Source organism: Marmota marmota, unplaced genomic scaffold (genome assembly GCF_001458135.2).
Source record: "Marmota marmota marmota unplaced genomic scaffold, marMar, whole genome shotgun sequence".
NCBI classification, from domain to species: domain Eukaryota; kingdom Metazoa; phylum Chordata; class Mammalia; order Rodentia; family Sciuridae; genus Marmota; species Marmota marmota.
In genome coordinates, this window is record NW_026000169.1 from 6499723 (window position 1) to 6518711 (window position 18989).

Below are 18989 nucleotides of genomic sequence, written 5' to 3' on the forward strand. Positions count from 1 at the left end.
TAAAATAATTCAATCTAATAAGCCATGGCCCATTTACAACTTGAGATATACTTGGCATGGGCCATAAATTCTATCTTCCATGAATGGTCAGTACCCAGTGTTATTAGCCACGGGTATTTGGTGGGTTCACTCTGGAGTTATTGACTCATCCTCAGCAGAGAGCAGAGCAGGTTTACAGATATTTTCAGTGTTCTTTATTTCCTCCTGGGAAAAAATAATCTATGAAATTCCAATCTTACTTAAAAGCAACATCTGTAGGAGACCCAAGAGTGTTAGTGGCTGAATTCACTTACATAAAAGCCTGTATTTCATCAGCTTTTCTCTCATTAAAAAATCAATATCAACTATTATGAAAGACTCCAAAAGAACACAAGGACCATTCACCCAGTTTAAAATGTTTATTACACCCATTATTATATCAGATATTTCCCTGCAGAAATCTTACTAGTTTCTCTATGATGCAGGGAAGACTGCCTACCTCTCTAAGCAAAGCTATAAAAATAGATTTGGACTTAGTAGGACAAGAACAGAAATAGAAACTTTAAAAATGCTCTTGTCCTTATAAAAAGTTACTTATCTAGTCATCATCTACATCTGTCCAATGCCTGTTCTACCTGATCTTTCCATTCCCTACTGCCCCAGTTACAGAAATTGCCCATGTAGTCAGTTACAGAAATTGCCCATGCAGTCTAGACCAGGAGGCACTTGAACCACATTGCCAGGGGGCAGAGAACAGATATGGCTAAGTGGTTCAGCTACCAGGGGCCATCAGCACCCTGTAAGGTTCAATCACAACACCCACATCCTCCATTCCTCTCCAAGAAAGGGAAACATTACTAATGGCAAACTTAGCACTGGCCACCTTTACTCAGGGACAAATGGGGAGAGAGAGAAATGCATCTGCTTTGACGGTCTGTACTTGGATGCACTATAATGTGTGTGTGTGTGTGTGTGTGTGTGTGTTGTGTAGGCAGAGGAAAGAGTAAACGTAGCACCTACCTTCCAAAAGAAATGTTTGACAGAGTCCTGGCCAGGCAGGTGTCAATTCAGGGTATTCAAGTAAGACTAGAATCCAACATAAGCTCTAGAGAAGAAGCCTGTTTTTAGCTAATGAATGATCATGGTGGGATAAAAAAAGAAATCTGCTTCAATAAGTACGCAGATGTCTCTAGGACTCTTAAGTACAGAGATGATGAGATAAAACCTAATCTGGATTCTAATTGCTGTTGGGAATGTGTCTCCCTGTGGTTGATTTTGGTAAGTTTAGTAGTCAGTCAGTGCTGACTTTGCTAGTAGCATGTTTTCAAAGCCTAATAGCATCTGGAATTTTTTCTATTCACTCATTTATTCATTCACCCATTCATGCATTATTCCACAGACATACATGAAGTTCCAACTATTTACAAAGCACCATGCTAAGCAATATAGATAGATCAACACTGAATAAAAGTTCAATTTCTGCTCTCAAAAAACTTAAAATCTAACATTAAAAAAACCTTCATAAACAACACATAGTAAAAGCTAGGAATTAGTTCTGTGAAAGGTAGAGCCAAGATATGATTGCTGTACAAAGATAGCAGTAATTAAACCTCATCAAGAGGATCAGTGATGCTACAAGGAGGAAGAAGTATTTAAGTGGAGCACTGTAAAAGATTTTCAGTAGCCAAGGAAGGAGAGGAAAAGCATTACTGACTAGGAGTTGGGGGAGGTATATAAGTATCCATGGCAGTTTTAAGAGCTTGGGTACAGCATGTGTTGGAAATGGATGTGATCAAGTGTGCCTAGTCTGTGGTACAGATGGAGGCCTCTGTAGGAAAAGACAAGGTTGAAGTGATATTGCAGTTAGATTATAAAAGTCATTTATGACCAGAATGAGGTTTAGACTTTAATACATAGACCCTTAAAAAATAAGAGGAGTATGTTTGTTTATAGAGAAGACAGTACCATTGTCCTTCTTGGATGTTAGATAGATAAATCAATTTATGGGATTAAAGATTCAAGGGTTCGAGAAATTATTCAAGAAACCTAGGCAAAGGAAGATAAAGAGCTGAACTAGAACACTGGTAGTCGCAGTGAAACACAGGGGAATGCATCCCAGAGTCTGTTGAAATTTTTTCATAGAATTAAGTGATTGACTATGAAAATCAGGAAAAATAGGGATTAGAAGAAAATATGAATTTCTTGTCAGCTACACAAAGGTGACAGTGTAAATGGAGATATGAAATAGGAAAAAAGGTGGAAATATTTATAGAACTGACTCAAATTTAGATATGGTGAATTTGAAATGCCACCCAATCGCCCATGAGGAGAGGCAGTTGGCAACTCTCCAGGACTGGCTGATCCATTTCTGTGGTTTCAGCTATCAACTGTGTGCTAATGATTCCCAAATCTATATTTACAGCTGTGTGCTTTGGACTCTTTTCATCTCTCTTGATGTATTCAATCAATCAGTTTTCCCAATTCTACTTTCTACATATATTTGAGATCCAGTAATGTCTCCATTCCAAACCAGTTTCTAATCCATCCTCTTACGTGGACCCTGCCTAATGAATTTTGATACACAACCATGGTGATCTTTCTGAAACAGAGTCAGTTATTTCAATCAAATGTAAAAACATCTCTCTTACTTTAGGATATGGCACACATCTTTAATATTGTAAAATTCTCTACCCTGTTTGTTTTTTCATCCCCATCTCTTGGTGATCAGACATATAATTCTCTGTTTTCCAGAAAACCTTCCTGGATTTCTTTTTGCAAGCACAGTAAAAACATCTTGGTCTCCTTTGTACATCCATACATGCTGTTTCCTCAACCTGGGTGGGGACTGTGGGAAAGAAGAGCATTTTCAAACCCACATTTTTCTCATTCAAACTTCATCAAATCAAATACAACTTCACCCTTCCTCTACAACCACAACCACGTAATCACTTTGTCCTTGATTATTAGGATTAACTTCTCATTGTAAAACTGTCTCTATTTCAGAACAGGAAATCATTTATCATCTTAGTCATAGAGATCCTGAAAAATAGTTTTCTTTTTCTTGAAAAAGTTCAAATTTGTTTCAAAAAGACCTATTTTTTTTTCTCTGAGAATTTTGCCTACAACTAAAGAGAATATTATCCCTTCAGTCCACAGCGAAAGGTAAACAAAGTACTTTTCTGAAGATTAGCAGAAAAATACCTGTTCAATTTTATTCTTATTATTTCATTACTTAATAATCTTTAATAAATATAGTCACCATTCAACTGGGGAAAACTGCAATGTAAGAGTGAGCCACGGAGTCATGAAGAAAGAAAGGATTAAGCACCAGAGTATAACAGTGTTATACTCCGCTGTTACACATCATTTGAACTGGACATGCCACTTGCAGCTTTCTAGGGATGAAATTTATCTTCTCTAAAATGCACAATATTACATAAGTTTTGTGTAATATTTTTAAATGTGCAAAAGTATCTCTCATTCATTAGCCATTTGATTCTCCCAGAACATGTTGGGTATTTTTATACCTACTTTAGAAATGAGAAAGTAGAAATTCAGTGAGTTAAGGAACTTTCTCAAGATCACTCAGATTTAAAGTGGAGGATCCAGAAATTCTGACATGGGGATAAAAGGATTTTCATGTTTTCTTCACTGGTCTACTAGGAAAATAAATTAAATTGTTAATCTATGAGCATTTTGCCAATTACAATCATTCTTTTTATTATTGTTGTTATTGCTTCTACCACTAAAACTCATGAACCTACATTCATTCCCATATATAAATTGAAGACCATTGTATGCAAACTTATGTTTATATGCCTATCAGAATAAAACAAATAAGTCTAATTTTTTTTCTGCATTTCCTCTTTTTGTTTGTTTGTTTGTTTGTTTGTTGGTTTTTGGATTTTATTGTTACAAAGATGCTACATGCAGGACTGCCTGAGCTAAGTGGAATCCAAGACCTGAAATATGTGTATGATAATCTTCGTCCACAAGACACAGACCTGGAAGCAACAAGCCATTTTACCAAGTAAGATGAGCTGTGAATGTGTGAGTGTGCATAAGTGTGCATGTCAGACAGAAGTTCCACATCTAAGGTGATTTCTGGTAAAGCAATAATTTCATGAAGCTGCCATTTCTAGAATCAGCTTGGGTGCTAATTTCCAGAGAACAGAGTGGAGCAGCATGCCTGCCTGGCAGGCCTTAGTCAGTGTTTTTGTAGCAAGTTATTGTTTGCTAACCAGCCCTTCATCTAGCAGATTGCTCAATAAGAGGTCATTGAAAAGAGCAAGGGCTGACATAAATAGATTGGTTGTTCTACTTGAACTATGTCCAGAAAAACAATTTAGAAAAAAAAGATTTATGATGAGAAATGGACTTACTACTTTCATCTGTAAGACAATACAAACATTGGGATATTTGGTCAAAGACCTGTGGCTATCTTTTATTTTTAATCTATTTTTTACTAAGCAAGTCTGGGAAAACACTATTGTACATCAAGGTAACAGTCTAGGCAGAATACTATGAATATCAATTATACCCAAAATCATTGTCCAAAGGGCAGTGCATTTGATAATATAAGATCCTTTTGAACTTTGCTTTTTGAATGCATAACATAATTCCTGGTCTATTTTAGGTATTCAATAAATGTCAGTTCTAATTGTCTCAGTAAACAGTTTAAGTAGAGAAAAACAGCATTCTTTTTTTCCTGTAACCTCTTAACAGTGAAACTTATTTGTCTAATTTTTAATCATTCTAATATTTTCAGCCAAAAATTTATAAACACATATAATGGAATGTATGCTTTTGAAGAAAATAATAATTATAAAAACCTCTCTCAACATCGATCTTTTATCTCCCCTTTCAGAATGTACAGTGAGGACTCTCTCCCTAATCCAAGGATGTAGAAAGGCTTCATGGGGATGTCCTGTGCACTTGGCAATTTTACTTGTCTCAGAGGTTTCCATTTCGTTAACTTCATACCCTTGTGGTTGAAGAGAAGAAATGTGACAGAATCAAAAACTATTAGAGCTGGGAAGAGCCTTTATACTTCATGTATTTTAATAATAAACATTTAAATGAGAAAACTGAGATCCAAAGAATTAGGTATGTTGCCACAATTAACAGAAGAAGCAGAATAGGACTAAAATCCAGGTCTTACTTTTCTGGTCAAAGGTTTTTCCAGAAGTTAATATTGGAAGCTATATGATATGATAAGGAATACCACACAGAGCTCCTGTTAAAACCTTCCCTTTACCTAATTAGATTTGTAAAAATTCTACCTTTATAGCAGGGCACAGTGGCACTGCCTGCAATCACAATGACTCTGACTGATAAAGCAGAGTATGGCTACACCCCCCAGGTTCAATACCTAGTATTTAAAAAAAAAAAAAAGTCTGCCATTAGATTCAATAGGAAAATACAGCAAGTTTTTTATAGTCTTGAAAAATGTCCTTTAATAGTACAGTTATATCTGGAAGAAGAATTTGTTTATTTACATTAACAAAAATCTCAAATATTGACAAATGATTGCAGTCAATGACATTAGCTTTAAGACTTGGATAGGCATTTTAGACCCTTTGTTTCAAAGATCAAGAGATCCCAAGTTATCTCAACAAATAGGGATGGGGACTTTGTGTGAGAAAACTCAGAGAAAGGGTCACCATCTAGCTTCAGGAGGAACAGGAAGACACTCAACACTAAGCCTAGAGGTCTTGGGAGCTCAAGGTAGCTCCAGGAACCACATCAGTAGGAATTAATTCCTTTCACTCCAGCTTCCCACCCCTGGTCCAAATAACTCCATCCAACATGAGTGGGTTGGCATGGTACCAAAAATAGCTCCTCAGATTATCCCAAGATCTGAATGGAACTCCTTTTCTTAAAATGGTTTGTGGCATGACAGACATGTCAGTGGGACCAGGGAAGGAGGTAGAGGAGTTACACAGAGAAGGTCAGAAAGGGTAAAGTAAGGAAATGGATAGTTGGATTGCAGGACCTATTTTTGAGATGCATCATTAGTTAGACAATTACAGTACTGCAGTTTGCTGATCATCTTTCCTGCCACTTAGAAATCAAGAAAAGCTATATATTGATTCAGATGAAAAAAAGGTCTTTCAGGCCCTGGTCAAAGGAAAAATGCAAACAGACTTTGTCTGCCAGGGTCCCGTCCCTTTTCATTTCTCTCCATCATCTGACACACCCAGATGTGTCGAGAGCACAGTCTTGGATACAGGACAGTTAGCCTAGGGTGACTCATTTCCTCTTCCAATTTAAGAGGACCAGGACATGAGACAATGTGAATAGATCTAAGCCGGTAACTTCATGGCAATGAGCTAGACCTCATTATCCCACTTGCATACCTCTGCCAAGTTAATCGTCACACTTGAGGATGTTATGCTATATGTTCTGCAAATTAAACTTTCTTATAGAACTTTCTATAGAACACTTTTAGAGAAAGAACTTGTTCTCCATTGCAGACTTAAAAGGCATCTTGTTCTGTAAACACAGCAGGTTATTCTTCTGTTTAATAATATTACTTGGCTTCCATTTCCTAGCTCTTACTTCCTAGGCTCCCATCACCTAATGGTCTTCTCAAGGTATATCCCCACCTTCTGTTATTCTTAAAGAAGATCTTTCCTAATGTACATTCATTCTTCCTTTATCTATTTAATTTATATACAGAATCACAATATTTCTAGAGGGGGGGGTGTCTCTGATAACTTTCAGTCCCACCCATCCCTGATATCTGGACAATTAGTACTTTCATCCATGAAACATCTCATTATTCCAGTAACTCATTGATCTTCTTTTCCTCCCTAATTCGACAGAACATGTCATATCTTGTACTAAATTTATAACTGAGTTACATACTATCCTACATGTCAATTAATATCTTGGTCAGTTACATCAATTTCTTCCAAGTAAAGCAGGAGACATATTCCTACCCCCTCATGACTGAATGTGAAACAAGCCCATTAAATACAAGGGAAAATGCAATTTAAACATCCAAACTTAAGTATAAGTATAGAAAGACAAATAACAATAGCTAACATCTAATATAATACTTATGATGTGCCAGGCCTTGCTCCAAGTTCTTTTCATAGTTAATGTATTTAATTGTCATATCAACCTATAAGGTAATATTTTTAATCTACATTTTTAAATTAGTGAATAGAGACTCCAGAGAAGTTAAACAATTTTCCCAAAGACACAGCCAGAAGGAACCAGAGCCACGATTCAAATGCTCCAGAATGTAGGGTCTTGACCAATAGTCTGTATGCTCAAAATCCCCTCTTCTGTATGCAAGCTCTCACATGTGTGCTGCTTCGCAATCCAGACCACAGTTTTTTCAAAGTTCTTCAGAGGCTGCTTTGGCTGCAGTTTCATCATGATGCATCCTTCACCCTTTCTCAGGCACTAATCCTCAGGGTGTGAGTACCCCAATCCTCGGCAGAGAACAGAAGCCCATTCCCAGAACTATCACCTCTGTGCCACCACTTGGAGTGCCCTGGTTGTGGCATTTCAAGATCTATAATTGCTGCCTTTGGAGCCATGGCTAATGACTCCCTGGCAGTTACCTTCTCTGCTTTTTCTACTTTGGCCTGTTCCCAAATAGCTTGAGCCTCTATTATATACTTTTGTTCTCAGAGAAATCTCCTGAGACTTGTTCTCCCTTAACCTTTGTGTTAGTCAGCTTTTTGTCACCGTGACAAATACCTGAGAAAAACAACTTAGAGATTTATTTTGGCTAATGGTTTCAGCTGCACTGTTTCTCTGGGCCTGAGGAAAGACAGCATCCTGGTGAAGGGATGTGGCAGAAGGAAAACTGTCAGCTCATGGCAGTAAGGAAGCAAAGACAGGATGGGAGCAGGGACAAAGCCCTGTGACCTACTTCCAAGACATACTCTCAGTGAGCTACTTCCTTTAACCAGGTCCCACTTCCTACAGTTGCCACTGCCTTCTAGTAGTTCATTCAGGTATCAATAGATTAATCCACTGATGAGGTCAGAGCCTTCATGATCCAATCACTTCCCAAAAGCTCCAACTCTGAACAATGCTGCATTGGAGACCAAGCCTTGAACACATGAGTCTTTGGGGGACACTTCAAATCCAAACCATACAACTTCTAGGAGTCTGCCCCAGCATTGTATTTTATCCTAATGTCTAAACTGCATACTTATATTTTAGATAGGAATTAATGTGCATATAATGTGTCTATTCAATTCTCTAAATTCTTTGTCTATACACACACATACACACACACACACACACACACACACTCACACACTAAGGTTTGAGGATCTTTTCAATCACACAATCCTCCTAGCATAATGAACAACTTGTTAAAGAAGGTCAGGAAACTTTCATTGTTAGTGCCTTTGATTACCATTGAAAAAAATTTTCTATGACCTATTCCTTGTATATTTTAAAATTATAAATAAATTATATAGTACTTCTCTGTAAATCTTTAAACAATGAAAAACTATCTAGGTTAATTATAAACAATAATGCAACTTTGACACAATATTCATGTTTCATATAAATGTTAAAAATGCATGTACTGTTGCCCCTGGCATTCATGGGGGATTTGCTTTATGATTTCCCAAAGATAATCAAAATCCATAAATGTCAAATTCCTCCTATAAATGGTATACAGTGTGCATATAACTTATGTACATCTTCCTATATACTCTAACCTACCTCTATGTTATTTTAAATATCTAAAACAACACAAATGCTATGCCAATAGTAGTCATACTATATTGTTTAGGAAATAATAGCAAGAAAAAAATACCTGTACATGGTCAATACAGATGCAATTTTTTTCAAATATTTTTGACTGTCATTGGTTGAATTCGTGGGTGTGGAGCCAATATATATTATATAACTATATATGTATGTGTGTGTGTGTGCGTGTGTGTGTGTGTGTGTATATATATATATATATCGAGAGAAAGAGAGAGAGAGAGAGAGAGAGAGAGAAATTCCCTGCTTTAAAACTTTATTTGCTTTGCTATAAGAGGCTGAAAGTACTTTATGACATTTTAATTCTAATGTGGATACTATGCTACAGATAAAAATAAAACCAAATATCCACCCCCTCACCCCTACCAAGCTCATGGAGCTGGGGGGGGCACTCACAAGTGAGGTCTAAGATACCTGAGATATAGCATGTGTGGTTATCCTAAGTGCTCTAGTCCTTACTTCAGATTTAACAGGAACAGGCTGCCCTTCTGGGCCCTATTTGAGACTTAAAGAAAGGAAATGACTTTTTCTGTCTTTCAAAGCATGATAAACAGTACAGGATTCTCATTCCTAGGCATATACATTCTGGGTCAAGAGCTAATTATGAGAGTTTTAGAGGATGTTATACTGTGTGGCATTAAAAGTTATAATTAATGGTATTTATAAGAAAAATGAAAATAAGATTGGTTTGCTGGCCACAAAAGTTTTTCACATCATTTTCAACTCCTCTCTGCTTCCCGCAGTCTCTCCTACTCCCCTTACAGCTGAATGCTGTTGAATAGAATCAAGAAGGTATCATGACTCAGTCCCCTGCAAATTGATACTCTCATAGAATTTCTCTGCAGAACCCACTGCTTGGCAACAAAAGAAACCATCCATTAAAATGCGGTCCAAACGGGTTATTTCAGAAATTTCAATCACTCTCAAACTTCGGGGTAGCTGTCCTTAGAAACAGATAGCCTACTTCACAAACCAGACTGGAATGATTAAGCATAGGCTTTGCTGCCTTCCTCCTGTTCCACACACACAGATTGCTTTTCACGACATCTATTTCCTTCTCCAAAAATTAGAAATTGTTCATGTATTCCCAGATATACACAAAATCTGCCACACAGATTCTCTGGTTCAGTATGTGTTTTAGTCAGCTTTTTCACTACTGTGACTAAAAGACCCAACCAGAAAAAAAAAAAAAAAGACCCAACCAGAACAATTGTAGAGGAGGAAAAGTTTATATGAGGGCTCACGATTTCAGAGGTCTCAGTACATAGACAGCAGATTCCATTCTTCAGGTCTCGAGGTGAGGTGATACATCATGGCAGAGGAGTATGGCGGAGGAAGCAGCTCTCGTGATGACCAGAAAGCAGAAAGACAGACTCCACTAGCCAGATACAAATATATATCCCAAAGCCAAGCCCCCCACACTTCCTCCAGCCACACCCCACCTACCTTCAATTACCACTCAACTAACCCCATCAGGTGATCAATTCACTGATTGGGTTAAGGCTCTCAAAGCCAAACATTTTTCCTTTAAACCTTCTTGCTTTGGGGGAACACCTCACATCCAAACCACAACAGTAAATGTAATATCTACCGTTCTTCAGCTAAAACTGAAGCCAGCTTGAAGTGAAGCAAAACCCCAAACTTAATGAAAATTACATTGGTGAAGTTTTCAGTAGCAAGAACCAAAGATTCTATAGCCATGGACTCAACCTAACAAATCCCCCCAAAATAATAGGATCTTTCTTGTTTCTAATGGAAACATAGACAGTTTATCATTTTCTACTTCTCTTTACCTGTTGACCAGTGTTCTACAGTAGAAATTCCGGAATCAGGCAGTCTAATTGACTTGCCTAGTTGCCTTTCTCCTTCTTGGACAGAGTTCTTCCTGCTGAGGTACCATGCATTCTGTTGCCCAGCCCCAGTTCTCTCATGGGCCATCCCTTCACAAAGAACTGCCTACATCACTTCTCTGAATGTTGTTTAGAGATAAGTCTTAGGATAGGCCACTGGGAAGAACAGACTCAGTGACTCAATCCACACCACCATGAAACACCAAGACATGTTGGTGAAATCCACTGAGAGTGCACCAGAATCCACACCATGGACACTGGAGCCAAAGTTCCTAAGCTACACAGGGTTTGTAGAAAAAAAAATACCAGAAATCCTGTGTCCCTTTGTTCCTCCTTGTCCATTTCTCAGAGCTCAAGAGTGAGAAAAGACTGCGCTCAAAAGTATCAAAACATAGTTCAATGGCTTTATACCTAGTTTCTTTTCAAAATTGAGAAAAACACCATTGGACAGAGATGCAGACCCCTGGGATCTTTTATAATTAATTTTTAAATTTATTTCAGTAGTTTTTAAATTGTTTTCTTATAAATGGTTGTAGTCTCACAAATAAAGGTCAAGGTTTCCTTTACCTTAACATAGTTATTGATATCAGCAGAAATAAACACAGAAAAAAAAAAGCAGAACTTAAGAGGAATTAAAAAACAAGCTGTCCAACTTTCCCTAAAATTTGAAAGCAGATTAAAAGAGAAAAGCAAATTAAAACAAATGGATTTCTTTCGTTGTGAAGGTCATTACCTTTTAAACATAATAACTAATCTGAACTCTATTGACTTTATAACCTTTTTGTTTCCTACCTGCAGGTATAACAGCATTTAAGGTAGCTTACATCCTATTTGTGTGGTCAGTCATGCTCGTTATGATGTTTGATAGCTTGGTTGCTGTTCTAAATTTCTGCACTAGAATAATCTCTGGTTTGGAATTATATAAGTTACACTTGCAATTTGCCTAATTTGTCTAAATATTGAGTCAGGATTGAAAAAATATATATTTTAAACTCTTTAGTATCAATCTAATGGTTAAAAGCTTTGAAAAGTTTAATGTAACTACCAAGGATACCAAAAATCACTAGTTAATAAGATAAATAGTCCAGATGGCACCATTTCACAATAGCTGTTATCTGTCTAACAGATCTGTGTACCAGTTAGTCCACACTGATGTTCCTGAACCTATCTATGCACTGCCTACGGCTGCTATATTCCTGTGACTTAACAAGCAACTACACTAAAATAATTTATTATATTTTTAAGTAATTTTTTTATATTTTAAAGATTTTTATAACCTTAATTATACTGCCATATACCACTATTGATTATTCTATATTGTTGTACATTAATTTTCTTATTTTGCATTGGATTTCACTTTAATATCATCAATAAAATAAGCTGGCTTTGAGCATAGGGACAGAAATCTGGAATAGCATTTCACTGGCATATTACTTTATAGATTATAAGACAAAGCCATTAAGCCTTCCCTGGTTCCTTCATTCCATTTGCTTTGATTTGGCCAACTTTTGTGAAGTGCCTCCATGAGAAGATATAAGAATGACCTATTGGTAATCAAGCTGCGGAACTTAGAATTCTTGTTGGTATGCAGGTGGGGTCTGGTAGTGACATTTACCTAAGACTCACTGACTTTGTAGCATGAATTCTGAAGACTTGAAACCTCAACTTAGAAAACAGCAAAGACCTTTAAGTTTGTTTTTTAAAGTCAAGTTCTAAACAAAGAAAGGACGGAGGAAGGAAAGACTGGCTATGTTCTTATGTTCGTCAGCATCTAGAAATATCTTTTACATTTTTTCAGCTTAATGTTTATTTCTATGTAAAAATTAAAGGATTTTTGTCTTAAATTAAATTAAAAGATCCTTGTTCCTTTACTTCACCTGGGAATTCCCACTAAATCTACTGGATTGTTTTCTCATTAGGACAAAATTGAAAGATTATTCATTATAGAAAATTCACAATTAAAAGTGAAGACTTTGGTACCAGATAAGCATAAATGGAATTCTTCAGTTAGTATTTCCTAGTGATATCATTTTTAGTATGGATTTAACCTCTCCTGAATTTTTCTTATCCATCACAAAAATAATTTTACTGCTTTTCTCTAAGGATGAAAAGATTAACATAAGGCATTTAGTGCAGCACCTGCCAAAAGATATATACTTCCTAAGGGTGAAACTCTGGTTTCTCTCCTTCACTTCTATGTCCCAGCACAGAGATCAGTGCCTAGCAGGGACAGTTAGAAGTTTTTATAAAGACTGCCTGGAAGTTTCCCCCAGGAAACTTTAGAGTTGGGATCCTTCCAGCCACTGCTTTGGACCTGTAACATTAAGGACACTCAGTGCAATACTGCTAATGCTTCCTTTAGGAAAGTAAATCAATGAAATGTTACCTAGATGAATCATACCCTCACAGAGGCCAAATCCTACTGCCATCAGGGCACCAGTTCCAAGTTGAATGATGTTTAGCAGCACTATATTGTCTTACCTATAAAATCTGATACCCGAGAGATAGGAGATGAACTTGAGTGAAAGACTGCCCCAAGACCATGGGATTCCAGTCTTCTTAACATCTTAACTGTTGAATAATGTAAGAATAAGGCATGAACATAGTTGATATTTTGGGAGGTTGTGTCCATCAAAATGTAAGATTTATGATTCACAGACAAAGCTGTAGAAGATGTGAGTGCCTAAAGCTTTCCTCTCTAACACACAAAATATATGCAGTAAATATTTGTTGGGTCATTGAATGAAAGTCAGAGACTCCATAAATCATGATTAGTTAATATTATACTCCTACTATTACTCTTATCTTCCCATATTTACAGTGTTGATGAGGAATAAAATCAATATTTTATACTATACTGTGTACCTGTACATTCATAAGTTCAAAGACCATCATTAGAAAAATGGACATTATAGAAATCAATAACAGGATCAGAATCATACAACTGTGTTTTAGCAAATTTTGGCCTAGATTGATGTATAAAAATTGAAAAATTTGAAATTTATTCAAAAAAGTCAAAGACTAGAAATTATAAATGAGCAATTTTATGCAATTTAGGGGGAAATTATTAAACATTATTAAATTACACTGTTAACATTGAAAATATGGCATCTGGTTGTAAAGAAGGTATGAAATGATAGCTTTGATAATTGCCAACCCAGAAAATCCAGATTTGATTACATCCAATATTATTCCTCTTAGAAAACTTTGATAAGCTTATAAAAATGAAATTTAGATAAATATCATACTCTTAAAAGTGAAAATTAACAAGCATTCCCATTAATATTTGGAAAAAAATGGTGGCTTTTGTTTTGATAGTAAAGCTCTATGTTTAAGCTTTATTATATTTTTATTTTTCCTATTGAATTAGACAATAATTAAAACAATGCAGGAAGTAACACAAAAACAATTGAGATAAGTGTTCAGTAAAATAAATAATTACAAAATAACTCAAATTCAAAAACTCAGTAGTCAAAAAATTAAAGGGAAATATTATATGTCACCCTGATAGATATAGATAATGCAATTAATGAAATCTGAGATCATTAATTTAGGGAAAAAAACTCCCTGGGAATAGAAAGAAATGACATTAATATATTCCTAAAAACCCACAGAAAACATTATGCTTACTGGCAAAACATTGAATGGTTTTCCTTTGCAATCAGGAACAAACCAAAAATGCTTGCTATTTAACATTTACAGTTTCCATTTAACATTGAACTGTAGGTCTTAGAAGTGCAAGAGTTACAAAAAGCACTGTCATTATTTTCAGTTACATGATTGTGTGCTTCCAAATTTCAAAAGGATATACAGATTTATCATTAGAATTAAGTTAAAATTACTTGTATATTATCGAATATTAGTTGAAATTTTTTAGGAAAAGATAGCATTTGCAATATGTCATACCAAATTATGCCCAACTGAGAAATAAGTCCAATGAAATATATCTAAGACCTACAAGAGAAAATTTTAAAATCATATGGAGAGATTTAAAATAAGATCTCACTAAACAGAATCACATTTGTAAGCTAGATATGTATGGGAGAACTTGATCTAAAATACACTTGGGAGGTCAAAGGGCCTAGAATAGTTAAAAATCACCTGAATAGAAACAGGGTAAAAGAATAAGTTCTTCTGGGATTTTAAGATGTATCATAAGGTTCCAGCTATTCAGGGTAGTGCACTATTGACACCAAAATAGACAAATAGACAAATATCACAACATAAAAAGGAAAGAAGCAGGCCTATGCATATATAGACCCTTGGTAATGGACAAAGTTGAACAGTAAGGAAAGGATATATTGCAATAAAGAGAACTAGTTAAATTAATCATTGTTTTGACATCCTATGTAGCTATTAAAAGTGTTTGATTCAATGCTATGTTCTGAATTAGAAAGAGTGTTCATCCATCTAACAAATATTTGGGAGCCACCAGTTATCATGAAATGTTTCTTTAAAAAATGTTACTAAGTCAGAAAATCAAATTACAACATCATATGCAATTGTTATTTTTCTCCAACTCCCAAGTCACACATGGGAGTCCTTACAAAATCATGACCCTTTTATTTCTCTGATTCCCTTCCTTCCCTCCTCACTTCAAGTCAGCCACACTAGTACTCTTTGCTAACACTCCAGTCATTCATCTATCTCTGAACTTCTGGACCAGCTGTTGCTTCTGCTAGACTGTGTCACATCAGAAATCCTCCTATCACGCATTCTTGGCAAAATAAGGTCTTTGTCAAATCCTTGAACTCATGTTTTCAGTGAAATTATCTCTGACCACCCAATTTAAAATTGCAACTTTAGTACCTACACTCCTAGGCCCACTCTCTATTTCCCATTTTATTTTAATTATAATATATACAATTTCCCAAGTCCTGTATTTTTATTAATTATTTCATTACTGCCTGAATTTCACATTATAAAAATTCTATATAAGGACAAAATAATTCTGTTTTTACCATTGCTGTACTCCAATATACTAGTGTTGGGATTACTCCTGGCCTGAAGAAGAGTAAATACAGTGGTGTGTGTGTGTGTGTGTGTGTGTGTGTGTGTGTGTACTCTTGAATGTCTCTGTGTCAGCACTAATGTATAGAGAAAACGCAAAAGGAATAATAACAAAGCTTTCCACAGGTTATTTGGGGGAAGGAGCACTTTCCTCCCATGGAAGAAAGAAAAAGAATCGTCACATATTACTTTATATTTTTCTGTGTTGCTTGAATTATATAAAAAAGTAACTTTCAATGTCCTTAAATCTTAAAACAGACAGATCAATGAGGTCAGCTAAATCCAAAACCTTGGACAATAGCCAAAATAAAACTTAAGTCACAAGGTATACTCAAGAATCCTAAAATACAAGCAGATGTTAACCTCTAACAGTTAAAAGACCTGTGTGGTTCAACATCTGTATGAAGGAAGCTACAGAAGACAGCAGGTCATCCACTGACTTGAGAACAGAAACTGAAAGAGAGAAAGAGAAAGAAAAGGGAGGCTGGCCAACTGGTGCTCACTGGGAGCTGAACAGGCCAATATAAGAAGACCAGCTGAAACTGGGTGGAAATTATCTGACATTCCAACTCACAGGGAAGGGCAAGGGTTCTAGAGCAAATTAGATAAAAGTTAGAGCAGTCTGAACTCTCAAAGGTAACTGGAGCTTCCTTATAGAAAAAGGTCTCACAACAAAGAGAAACTACTAAAGTATAATCCAAACTGAAAGGACAAGAAGTAATAGGTGCTAATGGGGGAAAAAAAAAAGACTAGAAAAGATGGAGGGAGGAGAACCCTGGAGGCATATCTCAGAAAGTATGAGACCATATTTTTAAAATCATAATGTGATAGCAACAGGAAAAGAGGCCCCAGACTCCATAAAAATCTGTATTGCTTCCTAAAATCAAGAATACTAATTTCATATTAAAATGAGCAAGCAAACTACATCATGGTTCGATGACACACAAAATTAATAACAATTGTATAAGAAATGATGTAGTATCCCTAAGATGAAAATTTTCCAGAAAATCATGTTTACCAAAGGAATACACTATATTCTTAGATTTCAATTGTGCTCAAATGATTTCTAAAATGATAAAGATATGAAGAAAAAATATATACCACATTTAGGAGAATACAGAAATAAGGTAATTGAACAAAAAAAAAGCTATTGGAAAGAAAAGAAAACATAATATTAAACACAATAAACCGGAAGAAATACAGGGTATATAAACACAACATATTGCTTAAAGAGAAAAAGAAGGTGAAAAGAGAGGACTTCTAATAAAGAAATGAAAAAAGGTAATGAGGATCCAGAATACATATAATAGAAGTCCCTGAAAAACAAAAGCAAAATTGTATTCTGCAACTGTATCAAAATCCAATTGCACCCAGTGCAGTGGTGCACACCTAAAATCACAGCAACTTGGGAGGCTGAGGCAAGAGGATCAAAAGTTCTCACAGCCAGCCTGGACAACTTAGCTGAAAATCTCAGCAACTTAATGAGACCTTGACTCAACATAAAAATTTTTTTAAAAGACTGGGGATGTAGCTGAGTACTAAAGTGCCCTTAGGTCCAACCCCCAGTACTAAAATAAAACAAACCAAAAAAAAAAATCTAAATTGCATATTTAGTACTTTAATAACTAGGAACACTAGAACTAAGGAATATTTTTTGAGGAATGAGAAGAGTTGAAAGGTTATGTTACATATTCAGAAGAATTATCCAAAATAATCAACACAGAAACATGTTTCAGAAAATCTACTGGATATTGAATAAAAAGAAGTAGCTAGACGGAAAAAAAAAACAGCTCACTCATACATGAAAGAAGTTCACTGTGCCATCAGAGTTTGGGTAGTAATCCTTTATTCCAGAAGAAAATAGAATACTATGTTTATGAAATCCAGAAATGAAAATGTGACCTAAGAATGTTGTATCCAGCCACACTGATTTTTAAGTACAAAGGCTGCAGGCAAACACTTGTCAACACATAAGAAATCAAAATCTAACTGCTTTGAACAATACCTGAAGAATTTATATGAGGATGAGTTTCAGATCATCAACATGACTGGAGAGATGAGGACTTAACAATTAGAGGAGAGTTCATGATTAAATGGGGGCTATAAGAGAGATACATTATCCTATGTGTGCTGTGCATGTGCTATGCAATATGGATAGAAGAGCTATGTATAAAAAATGGAAAGAGGAGATAGAAAGCACAAACAAAATGAAATATGCATGCTGCTTGCTCTATCATATTAACTAGGATTAAAATGATGATATTGCAAATCAGATACTGGAGAAGAGGAAAGAAAGGAGATAAAAGAAATTAGGAAATTTTTACATTGCTCACAGTAAAGTAGAAAATTTAAAAAGAAGGGATAAAGAATAAAGTACAAGGCTGCAGGCAAAATATATATATTCCTGGGGATTGGACCCAGAAGCTCTCTACCACTGAGCCACACCCTATCCCTTTTTATTTTATTTTACATGGTCTCACTAAATTGTGGAGGCTGACCTTAAACTTGCAATCCTCCTGCCTCAGTCACCCCAGTAGCTCTTCAGTATTGCCACTATACCCAGCAATCATATTTATATAAAGATATTATTATACCTTTAGAACACAAAACTTCTTAAATTAAAATTTAAAATAAACTTAAAAAGCAGAGACACCAAAACCAAAAGTAAACAGATAAGAAAATCATAGCATGGAAACCAAAAGAAAATTTTGTATGTTTCATATACTATTATTGTAAGCTACCTTTTTTTCTAAGACAATTTGGAGATAAACACAAACATACAAAAATAAAATTAAAAAAATAAATAATGAAAGTTGAACTATCATTTTCAAAGACATTTAAATATAGGAGGATGCAAGGAATAGGGTAAAGAATATGGCTATATCTGGGCATGGTGGTACATGCCTGAGATCCCAGCAATTTGGGAGGCTGAGACAGGATGATGGCATGTTCAAGGCCAATCTTAGCAATTTAGCAAGGCTCTAAGAAACTTAGAGAGACCCTATCTCAAAATAAAATATTAAAAAAAAATCTGGGGATATAGCTCAGTGGCAAAGCACCTCTAGGTTCAATTCCCATTTAAACAAACAAACTACACACACACACACACACACACACACACACACACACTAGGTGTTTGGGGGTTTTGTTTGAGGTACTGGGGATTGAACCCAGGGCACTCTACTCAGGCTGGCCTCAAACTTGAGCTCCTCCTACTTCAGCCTCCTGGGATTATAGACATGCACCACCATACCCAGCTTGCTATTTTTTTTTTTTTGAACATATAGTATTTTGTAGGCTTAACTTCTGGGTTTATGTAACTATTTTAAATATTAATAAACTAGAATTAAAACTCCTAAAACATAATCCCTAAAAATTAAAAACATAAAATAAACCTAATAAAAG

General features: G+C 35.6%; 1 protein-coding gene across 3 annotated transcripts in view; it reads left to right on the forward strand.

Annotated features, from left to right (window-relative positions):
- Pik3c2g (phosphatidylinositol-4-phosphate 3-kinase catalytic subunit type 2 gamma) overlaps window positions 1-18989 on the forward strand; it is a 340206-nt gene that overhangs the window by 252200 nt on the left and 69017 nt on the right. For all 3 annotated transcript variants that reach the window (XM_048787228.1, XM_015498207.2, XM_048787229.1), the window contains one exon: window positions 3900-4009. In XM_048787228.1, the coding sequence (XP_048643185.1) occupies window positions 3900-4009 (110 nt within the window). The remainder of the gene's footprint in view (window positions 1-3899; window positions 4010-18989) is intronic.